The sequence below is a fragment of the Dissoconium aciculare genome (assembly GCF_010015565.1).
Source record: "Dissoconium aciculare CBS 342.82 unplaced genomic scaffold K489scaffold_6, whole genome shotgun sequence".
Classification (NCBI taxonomy): domain Eukaryota; kingdom Fungi; phylum Ascomycota; class Dothideomycetes; order Mycosphaerellales; family Dissoconiaceae; genus Dissoconium; species Dissoconium aciculare.
In genome coordinates, this window is record NW_022984956.1 from 1,612,919 (window position 1) to 1,629,570 (window position 16,652).

Below are 16,652 nucleotides of genomic sequence, written 5' to 3' on the forward strand. Positions count from 1 at the left end.
GGGGAGGGATTGCGGAAAAGGAATAGAAAGGGAGAGGGAGAGGGTGAGGGAAGGAGGGGTGGAATGGAGGGTGGAGGGCCGGGATAATAATAGAGGTAAACTTACTGGTGATGATGGTTCGATCTTTGAACATTGGGCTTCGCAGGGTGGTCTGTAATAGCGCATCTGTCTCGACATCGACAGCGGCAGTGGCTTCATCCAGGACGAGGATGTTGCTCGGCGTGAGGAGTGCACGGGCCAATGAGACCAGTTGTCTCTGTCCCTGGCTCAAGTTCGAACCGCCTTCGTTGATGCGCGCATCGAGCTGTCCGGACATGGAGGCCACATGGTCGCGGAGACGGGCGTGGGTGAGCACGCTCCACAGTTCCGTGTCGTCGTGGACGTGGCCGGGGTCTAGATTGTCGCGAACAGTGCCCTCGAAGAGTGCGGCATCCTGTGGGATGATGGCGAGACGACCACGGAGGTCGAGAAGGCCGATGGAGCCAGTGTTGAGGCCGTCGATGGTGACATTTCCTTCGGTGCCCTCGATGATGCGGAAGAGGGCGAGGGTCAGGGAAGATTTGCCGGCGCCGGTACGGCCGACAACACCAATCTTCTCATGTGACTTGATGTTGAGGGAGATGTTCTTCAGCACAAGGTCCAGACCCTGGCGGTAGCGGGTACTGTAGCCGTTGAACGAGACGGCGCCCTTCGAGGGCCAGCTGTTTGGCGGGCGGTTCTTGGAGATGACTTCGGGCGCCTCACTTTGCAAAGCGGCGTATTCGAGAACACGCTCGACGGAGACGATGTTGGTCTCCACTTCGACGGTCTGTCGAACGATCCAGTTCAGGGATTGAGTGATGTTCAGACCATAGCTCATGGCGAGACCCACAAGACCCGCAGTGAGAGGGACACCTGTGCTGACCGAGACAACGGCAAAACCGGCAGCGGCAAGGATAATGATCGATCCAATGAACTCGAGACGTACCGCCAGCCAGCGGTTGGCACTGATGGAGGGGTAATAAGCACGGAGATTGGCATCGACGCGCCATTCGTTCTCCAAGGAGAAACGCTTGGTCTGGCGATACGCGCGAATGGTGCTGATTCCACTCAGGGATTCCTGGAAGTGCGCGTAGACGGGACTGCGGCTGACACTTTCGAGCCGCTTCAATTCACGAGATGTCCGTAAATAGTACTTCTGAATCCAAAGGTAGAGCGCGCCAAGGGGCAGGATGAGCGCGATGAATGCGGGCATACCAAAGGAGATGACGGCCAGGGTAAACATGGCTAAGACATCAATTAGCGACTAGCGTGGTCGAATTTGATATGCGCATGTACGTACCTCGAGAAGCGTTGACAAAAAGCATGTTGAAGGTGCGACTATCATGGATGTCAGCGGTAGGAAATCGACGGACCAACTTCATCGCCAAACTTACGCGAGTACCTCGTCGATGCGGTAGACATCACTAAAGTCATGATGTCAGTGGGGTTGCTTAAAAGGGACGAGCGCGTAAGATGAATTGACAATGCACGAGGCAAAGGCATAAACAACCCAGACAGCGCGAAGAATGGCGGCGGCGATCATGGATAAGGGAAAGTTATTCAGGACGTGCGAGTGTGTGTGTCTGTGTGTAAGAGTGTGAAACATACCTGGAGAACCGATTCAGAATGCGACCGCTGGGGGTAGTTTCGAAAAATGACATGGGCGCCCTCATAACCGCCCAAGCCATCCGCTCGTGAAGTTTGCGCGAAGCCTAGTGTGATCATTGCAAAGGTTAGTCTCAATACTGTTGAGCTAGTTTGTTTTTTACCCCAGGGGGCCTGAAGCAAGGGATTTTCGGGATCTGCCCATCCACAAGCCCCGACGCCGCTTTCGGGAGAGCGCAACAGGGAGAAAGGGAGACCTACCTCGATAGAGCAAAAGATCCACAAAATCAATGTTTGCAGGACAACAAGTAACACCGAGCCAATGCCGAAAGCAAAGTAGATGAGGATATATCGTGCTGCGTCGGGATTCCCTCCGGCCTTGTCGTTCTCCTCGGCCCAATGCTTCAGCCATACGCTGCCACCTGTTTCCAAGCACGTGTCAGCACGTTGATACACGTGTAGCTAGAGGGTATCGTTCCGGAAAGGGATTCATAGTGTGATTCATGGTCGATATTGGCTTGAGTCAAACTTGGCCCACCCGCAGCCACGGCAGAGTCGAGACAGGGACAAACGCAAACACGGCAACAACAAACGGAAAGGAAATGACAGACTCACCGATCCCACTACTCTGCGCTAGAATCATCATTCCGAGGTAGATCGCCACCGCGACAAGATTGCTCGCTTTGGCATACTCCTTGTAGACATTCCACTTGACCTTGCCCTGCTCCGAGTGCTCGGCAGCCTGGCGAGATTTGCTCTTGCCGACTTTGTTATCCTCTTCGTCTGTGATCACTTTGCCTTTGGGTCCACGGAATGAAATGGTCGAAGCACGACGGAGGGTGGTGCCAGTATCGCGACGACGAGTTGCTGGATGCGAGCCGCTTACGCCGTTTGCCTTGATAGGTTCGAGAATGCGATCTGCGGTGTTGCGATTAGCCTTGGCGTCTTCATTGTCGGAATCGGCGTAAGCAGTAGATTCAGAGTATGGACTATCCGGGCTAGTCTGAACAGTGCTATCGTCAGCTTCACTGGCGGCTGAGGATTCTTCGTTTGAAGCGGTCTTGATGAGGTTTGCGATTTCGCCCTTCATTGCCATGAGTTGTTCGTAGGTGCCGCGTTCGAAGATACGACCTTCGCGAAGGAGCACAATGAAGTGCGCTTCCATGAGGACCGGGATAGAGTTGGTGGCGAGAATGCGAGTTTTGCTAGCGAGAAGACCATTGGGACCAAGAACGTTGTCGATGATGTGTCGGCCGACGTGTTGGTCCACAGCGCTGAGAACATCATCGAAGAGGTAAATGTCAGCGCGTGCGTAGACTGCACGAGCGAGCGTGAGGCGGGCCTTTTGGCCTCCAGACAATGAGATACCACGCTCGCCGACTTGAGTCTCATCGCCGTCAGGTAAGCTGGCAAAGTCCTCTACTAAAGCACAGGCGTGAATGGTGCGTTCGTAGAATGTAGGATCCCAACGATGACCGAAAATGATATTCTCGCGAACGGTGGCGTTCATGACCCAAGGGCTCTGGGCAACGTAAGCAGTAGCACCGCGGACGGTGACTTCACCCTTGATTTTGTAAATGTCTCCCAACATGGCTTGAAGCATGCTCGATTTTCCAGAGCCGACGCGGCCGACAATGCAGGACAATTCACCCTTGTGCGCGCTGAAGTTGATGTCGTGAAGCACATGCAGCTCCTCGTTGTTGTCCCAGGTGAAAGTTCCATCACGGATACGGAGGGACTCCTCACCAGTCTCGACAGTCTCGCTTCGAGTAACGGCATCTGCTTGGAGCTCTGGTGCAACGAAATAGCCCGTCAGACGGTTCACAGCAACGCTTGCCTCAATGATGGCTGTGATAACCATTGGAAGGACGGCAAGAGGGAAACCGAGCATATTGAAGAGGGTCAGAGCAGGGAAGACAACATCAGTGCTGAGTGGTCTGCCAGAGGTGGCGACAAAGACAGCAAAAGTCGTGCATGAGACCAAGAAGGGTGCAGAGTTGATGGTAAAGTTGGAGACGGCGGTCACCGCGCCAATTTTGCGTAGAGTGTGCAGTTCTTGGTCATTACGAATGACACTGAGCTTGTTCATAAATGCAGTCGTCCATGCGTAAAGCTTGATGGATTTCATGTTGTTCAGGATCTCAGTCATCAGACGAGTACGAGCATCCTTGTTCTTCATCTGCCGCTTCTGAAGAGTCTTCATCATTTTGGCCACGAAGCCGTTGATGGGAATCATGAGAATCATAACGCCCACGCCCGCAAGCATGCTGAGGCCAAGGAGATTGTATAGAGAGATCATGCACAACGTGATCTGGAATGGTGCGGACCAAAGCTGCTGACCGTACTGCGCCAGATCTTGTAAACGTTGCGTGTCGACGGCCATGTGGTTGACGATGTCTCCAGTGCTCTTGGAGGCACGACCCTCGTTGCTCAGCTTCATTGCCTTGGAGTAAATCATGGCGGTCAAGGAAGCCTTGATACGCATGCCAACCTCGAAAGACCGCTGGAAATACTGGTGCAAGCATGCTGTTTGGCTGACGGATACAGCAAACATGGCCAGCGCAATAGCAACACCCTTGATCGGAGGCTGAGGGGTGTTACCCGCTCGGTACGAGTCGATGAAAGCGATGAGATAGCGTAGCAATTGAGGTTGAATGAAAGCCAGGCAATCCGAGCCAGTCTTGATGACAGCGCCAATGAAGTACGGACCTCCAAACGCGCTGAACATGGCAATCCAGAGACTTGGCTTTTTCTTGTCCAACTCATGCGCCCAAGCTTCCTCAAACAGGACGGAGACAGCCCGAGTAGAGTCAGTCTTTCGAAGATTCCAGAGATCGTCTTGAGTGAGATACTCCTTGTAGCCATACTTCATCATAGGCGTCATCCATGAGAAGGTCAGGGCGGAGAAGATGGTGGCGTTCTCAACAGGACATTCGTCTTCCTCCTCGATCGCATCATAGGCCGATATCTTCTTTGGCACCAGCCATTCGAGAGCAAATTCCACAATGGACAGACCGACGGTGGCGGTATAGACGGCAAAGTATGGGACGTATGATTCGAACAATCTCTGCTCGATGAGAGATCGTAGCTTGACAGCATAGGCGATGATGATGAATAGCCAATAGAACAATGCGACGCCATTTGCGTGTCGCAGGCGCGAGTGTTCCGCATACTGTCCCCATCCGATGATCACAATGCTCAGGACGTTGATGACCGAGGTCCAAAATCGAATATCCCTGAACCAGAAGCCCGGAAACTCTGCAACCTGCAAGCCAGCCTGTGCTACCACCGTGCCCACCAAAGCGGCGAAGACGGCAAATTTGGTGTAGAAATGCCAATCCTTCTCCACCTGCTTCGTTTCCACCTTTTTGTATAACCACCAGACCATTGCCAGGCCAGCGAGAATCCCAAAGACTGAAACGGCGACGATCCATATATCGAGGAAACAGGGTGTGAAATCCCAACGATGTGGGCTCATCGGTCCCCATCCTTCAGAATTGCCACATAGCGCATGATCAGCCGCCTTTGAGGCAGAGAGGTAAGTAGCAGCGAATCTCAAGGCGTTGTTGCTGTCGCTATGTGTGCTGATGATGCCACTGACATTGCTGGCGAGCGTATCGTGCTCGAAGACGAGCTGCTGAGGTGAGAGATTCATGACATGGATTAGACGGGTTCGTAGGCGGAGTGGTTGGCGACGTGGTTGTATATAAGACGGATATACGCGGGCGGCGTGTCTATGACGGCGAAGTGAGACGAAAGAATATGATTGCGATCAGCTGGTGTATATATCCGAGCGAACGACCATGCTCTACTTCCACACAGCAACCGTGGACCAGCAATTGACGACGAACTCGGACGGGCGGCGCGGTGAGAGAACTCAGGTTGGAGGATGTAAGAAATCCCAGAAGCTGCCTATCGGAACTATACTTTGGAGTGGACGCGCGCGCTGCATCATGCATTGCAGGCCTGCGAATAGCGGGAGAAATCTTTAGGTAATCGTCGGCGCTAGTCTAAACTCCGGAGAGTCCGGCCGACCACCGCCAAGCAGAACGATGACATTTCGAGTTCACAGTGACTCACAAGGCAAGACTCAGCTTCGAATTTATTTGCTACAGAGTAAATATCTCGAGAAGATAGATGGACACCCATTGATTGAAAACTGTGCCTCATGGACACGAAGTTGTAACGAGGCGAGGAATGCAGAATCCTCGCTTATACCGGAGCGGTGTGATGACTCAGCACCGTGCATTAATATTATGCTCCGTATATACTTAAGTCTGCAGCTATGCTGTGGACATTCCGACCGCGGAAAAGAAATTCCTTAAAACCTCGTGTAGAGATTAGTCCTATGGCACGTCAGAATAATGCTCAGAATTGTCGAACATGAAGTGTCCAAAACACAATTGTTCATCACTGTGGTGATCGCCAGCGAGATAAGCTTTTTCAATGACCCGCGAGCCGACGTCATGCATTCGGCTATACTACCGGGGCAACTTCACCTCGTCCATCGCGCGGAGGAGTGAGCTTGGAAGCACGTGCCTGACATATCCAATGCGATAGAGCTCCCAATGGTTGAGTAAACACTATCTGTATCACGACTACGATAACATCTCATGTCAAGATCTGATCAGATAACACGAACTTCCAAGTGACGACTACATTTGTCGTTTTGGTCGCGGACAAGATGAGGAAGAACGGTAGTCTGACCAACGACCAAGAGGTCAACTACGCGGCCAATGTCGCCGCGAGAGGTGCCGGTAAGAGAACGATGATAGAAAGCTACATCTCGAATCTCTAGCAATTTCAAATCTGACGCAAAGAATAGTCGTCGGCGCAGCAAAGGTAGACAAAACCTAGCCCAATCAAACACAACCCCAAGACTTCCATTCCCATTCCCGACTCAGTATAAAAGAAAAACAAGAACCAAAACGAAAGCGAAAACGAAAAATCAAGACTTCTCGAAATAGCCATCTTCCCATATAAATCACGATCACTACCACATATACTTCCGTGAATACTGATTGAATTAAAAACAGTGGGGAATTTTCTCCCTCGTCGCCGGCGGCGTAGCCTGGAACTACAGTCCCCTATTCCGCAATCTGACCTTTCAATTTAAAGTGTATGCGTATCATCCTCTCTCCTTCCCTCTTCCATCTCGCTACCACCATCTCCAAGTCTACCCTTAAAACTTCTAACAATACATTTGATCAGATTTCTAGGAATGTCCTTCATGGTGCTAGGCAGCATGATGGAAGCCGACAAACGGCTCCGCGAACACGAAATTCTGGTGAGGAACCAGAAGAAGATATTACGCGATGCGGAGGTTTGGAGGAGATATGAGGAGGACTATCAGGCGCAGGCTTCTGCTTCTTCAAGGGAGGGAAGAGGGAGGGGCGGCGGAGCTGAGAAGGGGAGGATAGATCAGAGTATCCGGAGGGAGGAATGATGGTATTTCTGGTACGATTCGCGAGTTGAAGGAGGAAGGGAGGGAGCCCTGGAGAGTATGCGCGGGTCGTTTGCGATGGATCTGGATTTCGAGAAAAATGTATGTCATGAAGAAGAAGAAGAAGAAGAAGAAGAAGACATGTCTCCGTCTCAGCGAACATGTTGTTGTTCACATTTATTCACATTTCTCTCCCACACAGTAGCGAAACAGCGAATATGAAACTGGACTCTACTTCCGCCTCTCAAGCGCATATGTGTGTGTAACTTCTTTTTCATTGTATATAGACAAAAAATTCGAAAGTGGCGGGTGAAAAAAGTGATCTAAAGAAGGTAGCAAGGGGAGGGATTTCCCCCCAAAGAAGAGCGCCTCTCCACGCTAAAGTTCCAATCGACAGCAGCAACGCTTGAAATAGAAGCCTCCCAAGCAGCAGTAGCAGCAGTAGCATTACGTAGAAGCAAAAGCAGCATTACGCAGTAGGTTTCCTCCGCTTGGCTTCCGCCTTCTCCGCCTCCTTGATGAGGATTTCCAGATCGCCGCTCATCTCACACATACCCCTAAAGACGCCCATGTTCTCGAGAACGACTTCGCCATCGGAGTTTTTCCCATCCTTCTCAAGTAGTTCCTTAGGACAGCCCCACTCGACGACCCTCCCGCGGTCCAGCACTAGGACTTTGTCGTAATCGATGATAGTCTGGAGACGATGGGCGATAGTCAAAGTCGTGTTCTTGATCTCGCGGATGGTGTCCTGGATTTTGAAATCGGTGGCGTAGTCGATGGACGCGGTCGCTTCGTCCATGAGGAGGACTTTGGGGGTTTTGAGTAGGGCGCGGGCGAGGCAGAGGAGTTGGCGTTGGCCTTGGGAGAGGTTGCTGCCGGACTCGCTGACGGGGCTGAGGAGGTTGCGGAAGATGTTTTTGTTTTCGGTGTGGCGTGTCGGGGAGGAGGTGTCGGCGGATGAGGCGGATGATATGGAGGAGGCGCGGGCGGGTTGGTTGTCGGAGCTGGATTTTGGGAAGGGTGTGATTTGTGCGGATTTGGGGAACGTGGAGCTCACGGGTGTGCCGGGCGAGGAGTCAGCGCCAGTGGCTGGGCCGATGAGTTGGACTTTGCGCAGGGCAGTGAAGATCTCCTCATCGGTGAAGAGGCCGAATGGGTCCAAATTGCTGCGAATAGTGCCAGTGAACAATGTCGGATCCTGAGGAACCATGACAATGTTCTCGCGGAGATCCTGGAGACCGATCTTTCCAATGTCGAGGTCGTCGATGAGGATCTGGCCTTCCTCAGCCTCAAGGGCACGGAACAAAGCCAAAGCGAGTGAGCTCTTTCCTGCACCAGTGCGTCCGACCACACCGACCTTTTCACCCGGAAGAATCTTGAAGCTGATATCTTTGAGCACAAAGTCGAAGTCCTTGCGGTAACGAGTGCTGTAGTTGATGAACTCGACGGAACCATGACTCGGCCAGCTGGGCTCCGGTCGGTTCTCGTTGATGATCTGAGGAGCTTCCTGCTCGACATCGAGATACTCCTTGACACGTTCGACAGAGTTCATGTTCTGCTCATTTGCCCCGTACAGACGGACAAACCACAGCACGTTCTCGGTGAAGGTGACGGCGTAGGACATGGCCAGACCTGCAGCTCCAGCGTCAATTCTGCCAACACTGATGATGACAAACATTCCGCTGAAGAAGGAGACCAATGCGCCGACAATATCCACACGGAACGCCAACCACCGGTTCGCTGCCCAAGAGTAGAGGAAAGGTCGAGAGTGAGTGTTGATACGCTGCTCGTTCTCCCGAATGAAGCGTCGCTCATCGCCGTAAGCACGAATTGTCGTCATTCCCGAAAGAGTCTCGCCAAATTGTTGGTACAACGGACTTCGTTGGACCGAGTCCAATCGTTTGAGATCGCGAGAAGCGCTGATGTACAACTTGCCGATGAGGAAATACAAGACGGAGATGAACACGGCAGCGATCAGGAACGCTGGTGTGATGACTGAGATCAACGTGACGATGGTCAAGATCGAGAACAGGCAGTGCACGACACCCACTGCGCAGGGCGCAACTTCTTGATCAATGGCCTCGATATCCTTGGAGAAGCGGTTCATGATCTGGCCGAGCGGAGTCGAATCAAAGAAGCGGAACCGAGCGTGAGTGACAGAGGTCATGAGCTTGCGATGAATGCGTGAGGATGCTTGAAGTGAGCCACCGAACAGGACACCTTCTCTGAGTAGCGTAATGACCATGAATGCGAAGCCCAACGCTGCATAAATTCCCAGGAAGTAGGAATTGTTCACAATTTCATGTGACTTGCTGATGTTCATCGAGACATCCATTGGCTGCTGAACGAAAAGTCCTTCCCAAGCACACGATCCGCTACGGAGACAGTTGTATGATCCACCCACAGTTCCTCTCAGGTAGTTCAAAGTGGAAGTGTTGTAGAGGGCAGAGGTTGAAACAGTCGACTCGTATCGACTGTACTGGTTAGCCCATTGCCTGATCCACCAATTCGTGGAAACTTGAGAGACTTGTTGGAGTGCGAACATAGACAAGCAGATGGTCCAGTAGACAGGACCTCCCATGTATCTCAGGTAGCCGAGAATGACAGATAATTTGACGCTGCCAGTGGCTTTGGCCTCGTCGGACAAAATCACGTCTGCAGCAGAGTTCATGCCTGGAACATCCTTGGAAATGACCTTGGTGAGCGGGCCACCAGAAAGCGTGTCGGGAATCTCCGTGAAGGCAGTAGCCGGCTCCTCCTCGACCAGAGTCTCACTCATAGGATTGTCGCCCCCGATATCAGATGGGACTCGTGATGGAAGAGTAGAAGCGTGGCGAGAGCCAGGTCGCGATTCGAATTTGGACAGATCTTCTGCCAGCTTACCAGAGTTGATGACTTCGTTGGCAGATCCCTGAGCAGCGATTCGGCCGTTCTCCATGACGACGGCAAATTCGGCATGCGGAAGGACAAGAGTTGCGTTGTGAGTGACGAGGATACAAGTACGGTGATGCATCAAGGGACCCATCAGCGCCTTGTCGAATATCCATTTTGAGGTGTGTGCATCAACAGCGCTGAGAACATCGTCCATAATGACATGACGGGCGCGGCTGTAGAGCGCACGAGCCAAGCTGATACGTTGCTTCTGACCACCGGAGAGGGTGACTCCCTTCTCTCCGACCAGAGTCTGATCACCACCGTCGAGGATCTCCAGATCACGCTGTAGGGAGCATGCGACGATGACTTGCTTGTATCTCCTCGCATCCCACTTGCTGGCAAAGAGGATGTTGTCCTTGATAGTGCCGTTGATCAACCAAGCTTGTTGTGCACAATAAGCTACACTCTCGGTAAGACCGGTCGCAGGGTTTTCCACAAGATCGTCTCGGCTGCGACCTCCTGGAAGGTACACTGATCCTTCAAGCTGCGTCATTTCACCCAACAGCGCAAGAAGCAACGAAGTCTTGCCACAGCCAGTAGGTCCAACAATGACGTTGAGCTGACCGACAGCGAAACGCATATCCAGATCAATAAGTTTGAAATCGTCGTCAGTTTCTTCGTGGCTGCCCCAGCTGAAGGTACATTGGTCGAATCCAACGATTGGCTCGTTGTCCTCGTCAAATTTCTTCTGAAGTTGCGTGTACTTCTCCGTTTCTGGCTCAGCGAGATATTCCTCCAGACGATCGACCGAAATCTTGGCTTCTTGAACGTGAGCGACCATGTCTGCCAGCTGATCCAACGGAATCCGCAGCAGACTGAACAGCGAGAGCGCAGTGAAAGCTATTGACGGAACGAGGGGCTTCTTCTCGACCGCAGTGTAGAAGAGGAAAGTGAGCAACGTGATGATCACGGGTGCAGACGACCAAATGGTCGCAGCTGTCGCCCAAACGATGTATCGGTAGCGCAGATGCTTCAACTCCTCGCGACGCTTCTCGTCGATGTTGGCGAGGAAACGTTGCTCCCAGGCGAAATACTTGATGATGCGAATATTTGTGAGGACCTCGTTGGTGGTGTGGATTCGGGCGTCGGTGGCTGCAAGAATTCGCTTCTGAGTTCTGGAAAATTGATTGGCGATGATCATATTGACAGGCAACAAGAGTGCCATCATAACAAGGCCCACGATGCTGCTGGCTCCCAGGATTTTGTACAAGAGGTAGATGGCAAGTGCAAATTGCACGGGCGTCTCAGCCCAGAGGAAATGCAGGTAGGCGCAGATTTCTGAGATCTTGGACGAGTCGACGGCCATCAGATTGATGATTGCACCAGAAGTGACCTGAGACTCGTCTGCCGTCTTTTGAGCAGCGTCAGCTTTGGCCTTGTCCTCCGGGGTTTGCTTCTTTGCCTTGCGGCCAAAGATCTTGTTGAAAAATCCCTTGGTGCTCTCGCTTGCGGTCTTCTTGTCTGCCTCGTCACCGAGAATCTTATCTGAAGTGGCAGCTGTACGACGACGCAAGGCTTTGGCGTAAATCTCACCAATGATGATTGCGCGCAACCGAATGCAGACTTTCCTTCCGATCCAAAGAGCTTGCCCGCTGGAAATGGCATTGATTGCACCAGAAGCAAATAGCAAAATCACATAGAGCCAGGCAGCATTGCGAGGCGTAGATTTGGGATCTTCGACGTATTCCAGGATTGCCTTGAGAAGGAGTGTCGGAACGAATGTAATGACGCCAGAAATGACTGCCCATAGACCTTGCGTAATGAGTGCCCTCTTGTTGTAAGATAAAAGGTGGTATGCCAAAGCCGAAGTCTTCGTGAACTGCCGGTAGTCGTCGAGAATAGCGGCCGCCTTGTCCTTCGGGACCAAATTCCAAACATCTTCCATCTCGTAAACTTTGGTGTATCCAGTCCAGATGACAGGGTCAATCCACGAAAACGTCGCCAAGGAGAAGATGCTAGCCAACGGCTCCCTCGATGGAGGAATGTTGCCTTCGTATTGCAAAACGACAATTTTGTTGCCTCGTCGGGAATTGAGGGAGATCAACGACAAGAGCGAGATGAGTGCAAAGTGAACGATCATAAACGTCTGAGCCAGCTGCGATCGTGGGTGGAGGATTTCCGAGCGAAATGGAAAGATGACGAACATCCACTCGAAGCAGTATAGAAATGCCGTATGGTACCACACTTTCGAGAATGAGAACGTCGAGCTGCTCGGAAGGAGTAGGCGTGAAGAAGTCAACAGAGCGATGTAAACCCAAGTCACCACGCCAGTGATGGCTGCGATCCTGCTCTTGTGCCCCCATGTATTCAGGATCAACCCAGCTAGATGGATTCCCAGAACCGCTAGTACCGCAACCTCCTCTGTCAGGACCAGCAATCGTTCGCCTCTGGGTTTGTGAATGGTCGCTTCTGCCAGCGACACTGATCCGGATTTTCCTGGGCCGCGTGCCATTTGAGGCAGTGTTGTTTCCGACTCGTTGTCATCCTCCTCTTCTACGTCTAGGGTGGCCTCGGAAGACAGACCACTAAGGTCGCCCTCCTCGTCGATATGTATTAATGCGCCGTGATCTTTGAGCTGCGCATAGCTGTGGTGGGTGTTTTTTGAAAGTCGTGCGGCACTGTAGATTTGATAGGAAAGGTAGAGAACGGATATAGCGCAGGCTATTAGCGGAAAGAGTGTCTGAAGATAGTCGCGCTGAAAACATGACGAGAGGTCGTCATAGTGCCATATCGGGCCTTTGCAACGCGCGAACATTGTGAAAGAAGCGCCGGTGCGGCGGGTGTTTGTCTTTGCTGATGTCGCAGTTGTGCTTGTTCGAACCTCACGTTGACAGTGGATGTGAGTGCGTGACAATCAACACATGACTGTATTCGATTTCCCAGACGTAAGGACAGTGGACTCTGACCGAGCCAGTTCGCACGGCAGTCGTCGTGACGAGAGTGCAGCACGCAGAAGGACGAGCGAGCTGAACAAACTTTTGCTGCGAAGCTGGCGTGACGATGGGAGATGATGTGTATATCGGTCGTATAGCTGGTTACTGTGGTCAACGAGATCGGGATCGACTCGCGCCGTATAGTGGTGAGGATGGCAAAAGTATGGTTCCCTTCCTGTTAACGGCAAGAACGACCGTTTGACGGGACTTGGGGGGACGATTATAGTGGAAGCGGTCGTCGTCAGAGACTACCGGGAGTGGGAAGGTTTGAGTACACAGACACACGACAGCTTGGCCGATGCTATATGTTTTTGTGCACTCTTGATTCGACGTTGGACTCAACCAGAGATTCCCGCTATCAGTGGCAGGACAAGAGTAAGGATTCGGTATGGCTTGATCGAGCGGCGGTGGACCATATGATGACCACAATGGTGAGAAGAAGGGCGCCGCCGTCAGCGTGTGCGCGCATCGAATAGTGCTCCACACCCACAAAACTAGAGCGCAGTAGTCGCGGTCATTATTATCCGCCCGCCATCAATCAGCATCATCACCGGAGATAAATAGGGCATGACGATATGACTACAATGCACAACTGTCGTCGGCCGATTCGAGTCCTCCTATAGGCGGACATGATCGGATGAGACGAAGGCGCCCTATGATGCTATGCATCCAGACCTCGTTCATTATCTACACATCTGCGGGGAAGACTCATCTGCCCAGCTACTGCAGGTCTTACCGAACTCTTCATGTCCGCCGGATGATGAGTGATCATGATGGATCATGATGACCCATTTTCAATATACATATACATATATGCGATCGGTGACTCAGAACGAAAATTACCCACGATCAATCTTTTCGCTTTGCTACACCAGAAATCCCCGTCTATCGCTCAGCCGCGTTCAGTCCAATGCCGTCAATACCCTCGGCCGGATACTTTCGCCAAGACCCAAGCTAAGGCTTGAAGCATCCAACCCTTGTTCCATCGCGAGAAGCCCGTCAGCGGGCCACGAGGCGCATTGGGATGGCAAGATCAGAGAGGAGCGAACAAGTTCCATTTGCTCAAACAAAGATTTGATCCAGAAAGAGACGCCGCAACACGGGGCGGTGTTCCGATCGAGCAAGACCGGCGGGACTTTTCTCAATGTCTCATCGTCAAAGCTTCTTCACGGATCGGACTTTTCTCCCTTCCGCGAGATCTCACCTGTTCTGCATCGACCTGACAAAGGTGACCGACAGTGCGAAATCTCGGCTTCATACAATCCACGGTATGTAGCCACCTTTTCAGAATTCCTCATGAATCCGAGACTGGTATACTGGTTGATCGGGACATGAACCACAGCCCATCGGTGGTCCATGAACCGACCAAAACGAAACGTGCATGACTAGACCGTCGCGGCAAGCGGAAAATACATCAAGAGACTTTTTCGCGTGGTCAAGGGCGTCCTCTTAGTTCCGTGTCATGATCCAATCATTGTCAGTTAAATGCATGTAGGTCATCATCAATCATCATCGTGGACATCGAAAAATTCGTAAGTGTGAATGTGTTGTCTTTCACGGCATGCATTGTGCATCACCGTACAAGTTCAGTCAAACTGAAGTGCGGCCATGTGCCTGAGAGCTTTACTTTTCAGGTGGCCAGAACTCGAGCTTCGTCGCCCACGGGTAGACGTCTTCACCTCGAATATGACTCTTATGACTCGCATCATTATCTGGCCTCCACTTTTCACTTGCTCTCATGGTAGGAGTCGCATGAACGCGGCTCAAAACCCACTCGCTCAATGATGTTATGTGTAAGTGGCGCGGTGTCTGATCTGGGAGTAGTTTCGTCGAAACGATAGGGTTACCAATTTTTTGAACCCCAACCAACCAAAGCTGCACCACCACAATCAAAGATCCTGCATCTGCGAGCTACACAGGTATACATGTCCTGTACCGCTGACGACTTTTATGCACAGGGCGCAGGGCGCAATTCACAGAGGGGCCATCTCGCGCATGTCGAACCCCCGATCTGCACTGCACGCTCTACATAACACCCTGAGCAATAGCCACAAAACCACGTCACGTTCGGCAATTGCGTGTACCAGAAGCAAATACCTACTATAGGGCACGAGCTCCTGGCATGTTGAAACATCCAAGGTTTTGAAATACCGAGACAAATGTCCTCGGAGCGGTCTTCCGGGTCAGGACATGATCAGATAAGTCTCTGCACTCATACATAATGACATTTCTTACCGTCGTCTCCGGTGGAGAACCAGTGTTCATTCGATCAGATAAGTGAATTCATTTCCTTGTACCAGGTTCGGGAACTGCGCGGAAGGACACGATGTGAGACACGTTGTTGTTTTTGTCGTACTGTCTGATCCGAATATTGGGTAACGGGCGTTCAGACGTTTTCAGATCAGATAAGTATTGGCCTCCCACCTCAACGTGATGAGCTGTGTGACGATCGCACTCACGGTCATGGATCTGATAATGTTGTCATTGTTGATTGATCTCTTGAGCGAGTTATGATCGGTTGTTGGATAGCTTGTTGAGATGTATCGGACATGCGGTCAAACACCGATGGCCCCGGGGCCCTGTCCAATCTGATTGACGAACATCATGATGAGTAGTGATGGTTGAGATGCAGAATGATTTGCTACAGTTTTTGTTTGTACACAAAGTAAACCAGACATGCGAAACTTCTTCCTTTCCCGACTATCGTCTATGTATGCCACAAAGCAAATCATCCCCAGATGCAACGTATTGTCATTCACCAATGCATCACTGCCGCACTTGCGTCACACTCATCGCGGCGCAGCGACTGGTGTCCAGGCGGAGAACTTGTTCTTGACCCTGTAGTGTTTTCATCAGCCTTCGTCCTCGCTATTCTCACTGGGCTATTAACTCACGTGCTGTACGGCTTGTATGCGCTTCGGGTAGCGGTCAACACAGGTCGGTGTGCCGTCGGCTCCCAAGCGCGGACACCACGCTGGAGGAGCTTATCCTCGCTCGGTGGCTTGTCGATCGAGTATGAAATCCATGCGTGCCTAACGGGGTATTCTGTCAGAGAGTTTGTCCTGGCATTAAGCATGTTTGAGCTCGAAATGCCGAGGAAGAAAGTCGCTCACCAGCCTGGCTCTATTTGTGATCTGTCAAGATGTCAGCATGCATATCTCATAGATCTCGCTTTGCGAAAAGCGCCAGGTGTCCTGCCACTCACGGGTCAAACTCCCAGTCCTTGTAGTCCACCCATCGTGTCCGTACTGCGCATTGTTTCTCAGTTTCCACTTCTTCTCATCCGGTGCCTTGCAAGAATATTTCACGTACGAGGCAATTCCTCCTCCATGTTCTCGAAGTATTTGTTTCCGTAGCTGTCCATGCCGATCAAAGTACCGCGCTTGGTGTCACCTATCCTTCCTCTCAGCGGCCAATCTCGGTATCATCCTTTCCAAGTTTCCTTACCCATGTGCTACAGATCGGAGCGAGGCATGATGTCAGCACAAAGCTTTTCGGTATATTTCCGTGCGGCGCATAAGACTGCAGGCCATGATTGTATCGCCGCGTACCTGGATTTGGTGGCCATATTCCTAGTGCGCGTCAGCAAGTAATTCGGATTTCAGCAGATCATACGACGCGCAGTACCTTAAGGCCAATGCTGCGCAAATTGCGAAGCGTCCGGAGAATCGTCGACATGGTGAATGGCTGTCCTCTGGAGCTCTACAGACCAATGT

At 51.8% G+C, this 16,652-nt stretch overlaps 4 protein-coding genes across 4 annotated transcripts in view; 1 reads left to right on the plus strand and 3 right to left on the minus strand.

Annotated features, from left to right (window-relative positions):
• The window catches only part of K489DRAFT_380566 (ATP-binding cassette glutathione S-conjugate transporter), a 5,906-nt gene extending 499 nt beyond the window's left edge, over positions 1-5,407 (minus strand). The window contains exons 1-6 of the mRNA XM_033604912.1: positions 2,242-5,407; positions 1,888-2,048; positions 1,630-1,733; positions 1,416-1,445; positions 1,322-1,359; positions 106-1,266 (exon numbers count right to left, since the gene is read on the minus strand). Coding sequence (XP_033460202.1) covers positions 106-1,266; positions 1,322-1,359; positions 1,416-1,445; positions 1,630-1,733; positions 1,888-2,048; positions 2,242-5,281 — 4,534 coding nt within the window. The 5' untranslated portion in view covers positions 5,282-5,407. The remainder of the gene's footprint in view (positions 1-105; positions 1,267-1,321; positions 1,360-1,415; positions 1,446-1,629; positions 1,734-1,887; positions 2,049-2,241) is intronic.
• Positions 5,408-6,143: 736 nt separating this feature from the next.
• K489DRAFT_380567 (uncharacterized protein) lies at positions 6,144-7,279 on the plus strand. Its single transcript, XM_033604913.1, has 4 exons — positions 6,144-6,383; positions 6,452-6,468; positions 6,663-6,745; positions 6,838-7,279. Exons 1-4 carry the CDS (start codon positions 6,311-6,313, stop codon positions 7,070-7,072), a joined length of 408 nt encoding a protein of 135 aa, XP_033460203.1. The 5' UTR covers positions 6,144-6,310; the 3' UTR covers positions 7,073-7,279.
• A 259-nt stretch (positions 7,280-7,538) lies between these two features.
• K489DRAFT_370740 (bile acid-transporting ATPase) lies at positions 7,539-12,758 on the minus strand (the record flags this gene model as incomplete). The annotated part of the gene is made up of 1 exon (XM_033603168.1): positions 7,539-12,758. One exon carries the CDS (start codon positions 12,756-12,758, stop codon positions 7,539-7,541), a length of 5,220 nt encoding a protein of 1,739 aa, XP_033460204.1.
• A 2,664-nt stretch (positions 12,759-15,422) lies between these two features.
• K489DRAFT_380572 (NDUFA12-domain-containing protein) lies at positions 15,423-16,651 on the minus strand. The gene is made up of 8 exons (XM_033604914.1): positions 16,564-16,651; positions 16,488-16,508; positions 16,444-16,446; positions 16,249-16,333; positions 16,142-16,184; positions 16,050-16,070; positions 15,831-15,968; positions 15,423-15,774 (listed from the first exon to the last, which is right to left on the minus strand). The coding sequence occupies exons 1-8, from the start codon at positions 16,612-16,614 to the stop codon at positions 15,726-15,728; spliced, it is 411 nt and encodes a 136-aa protein (XP_033460205.1). The 5' UTR covers positions 16,615-16,651; the 3' UTR covers positions 15,423-15,725.
• Position 16,652: the final 1 nt, after the last annotated feature.

Excerpts from the sequence above, each read along its gene's own strand:
- K489DRAFT_380567 (XM_033604913.1), top strand. The coding sequence starts at position 6,311 with ATGAGGAAGAACGGTAGTCTGACCAACGACCAAGAGGTCAACTACGCG. Across the intron at positions 6,746-6,837 it reads CTGACCTTTCAATTTAAAGT|ATTTCTAGGAATGTCCTTCA; the intron begins GTATGCGTATCA and ends ACATTTGATCAG.
- K489DRAFT_380572 (XM_033604914.1), bottom strand. The coding sequence starts at position 16,614 with ATGTCGACGATTCTCCGGACGCTTCGCAATTTGCGCAGCATTGGCCTT. Across the intron at positions 16,509-16,563 it reads TGCGCAGCATTGGCCTTAAG|GAATATGGCCACCAAATCCA; the intron begins GTACTGCGCGTC and ends GACGCGCACTAG. Across the intron at positions 16,071-16,141 it reads AAGGACTGGGAGTTTGACCC|ATCACAAATAGAGCCAGGCT; the intron begins GTGAGTGGCAGG and ends ACATCTTGACAG.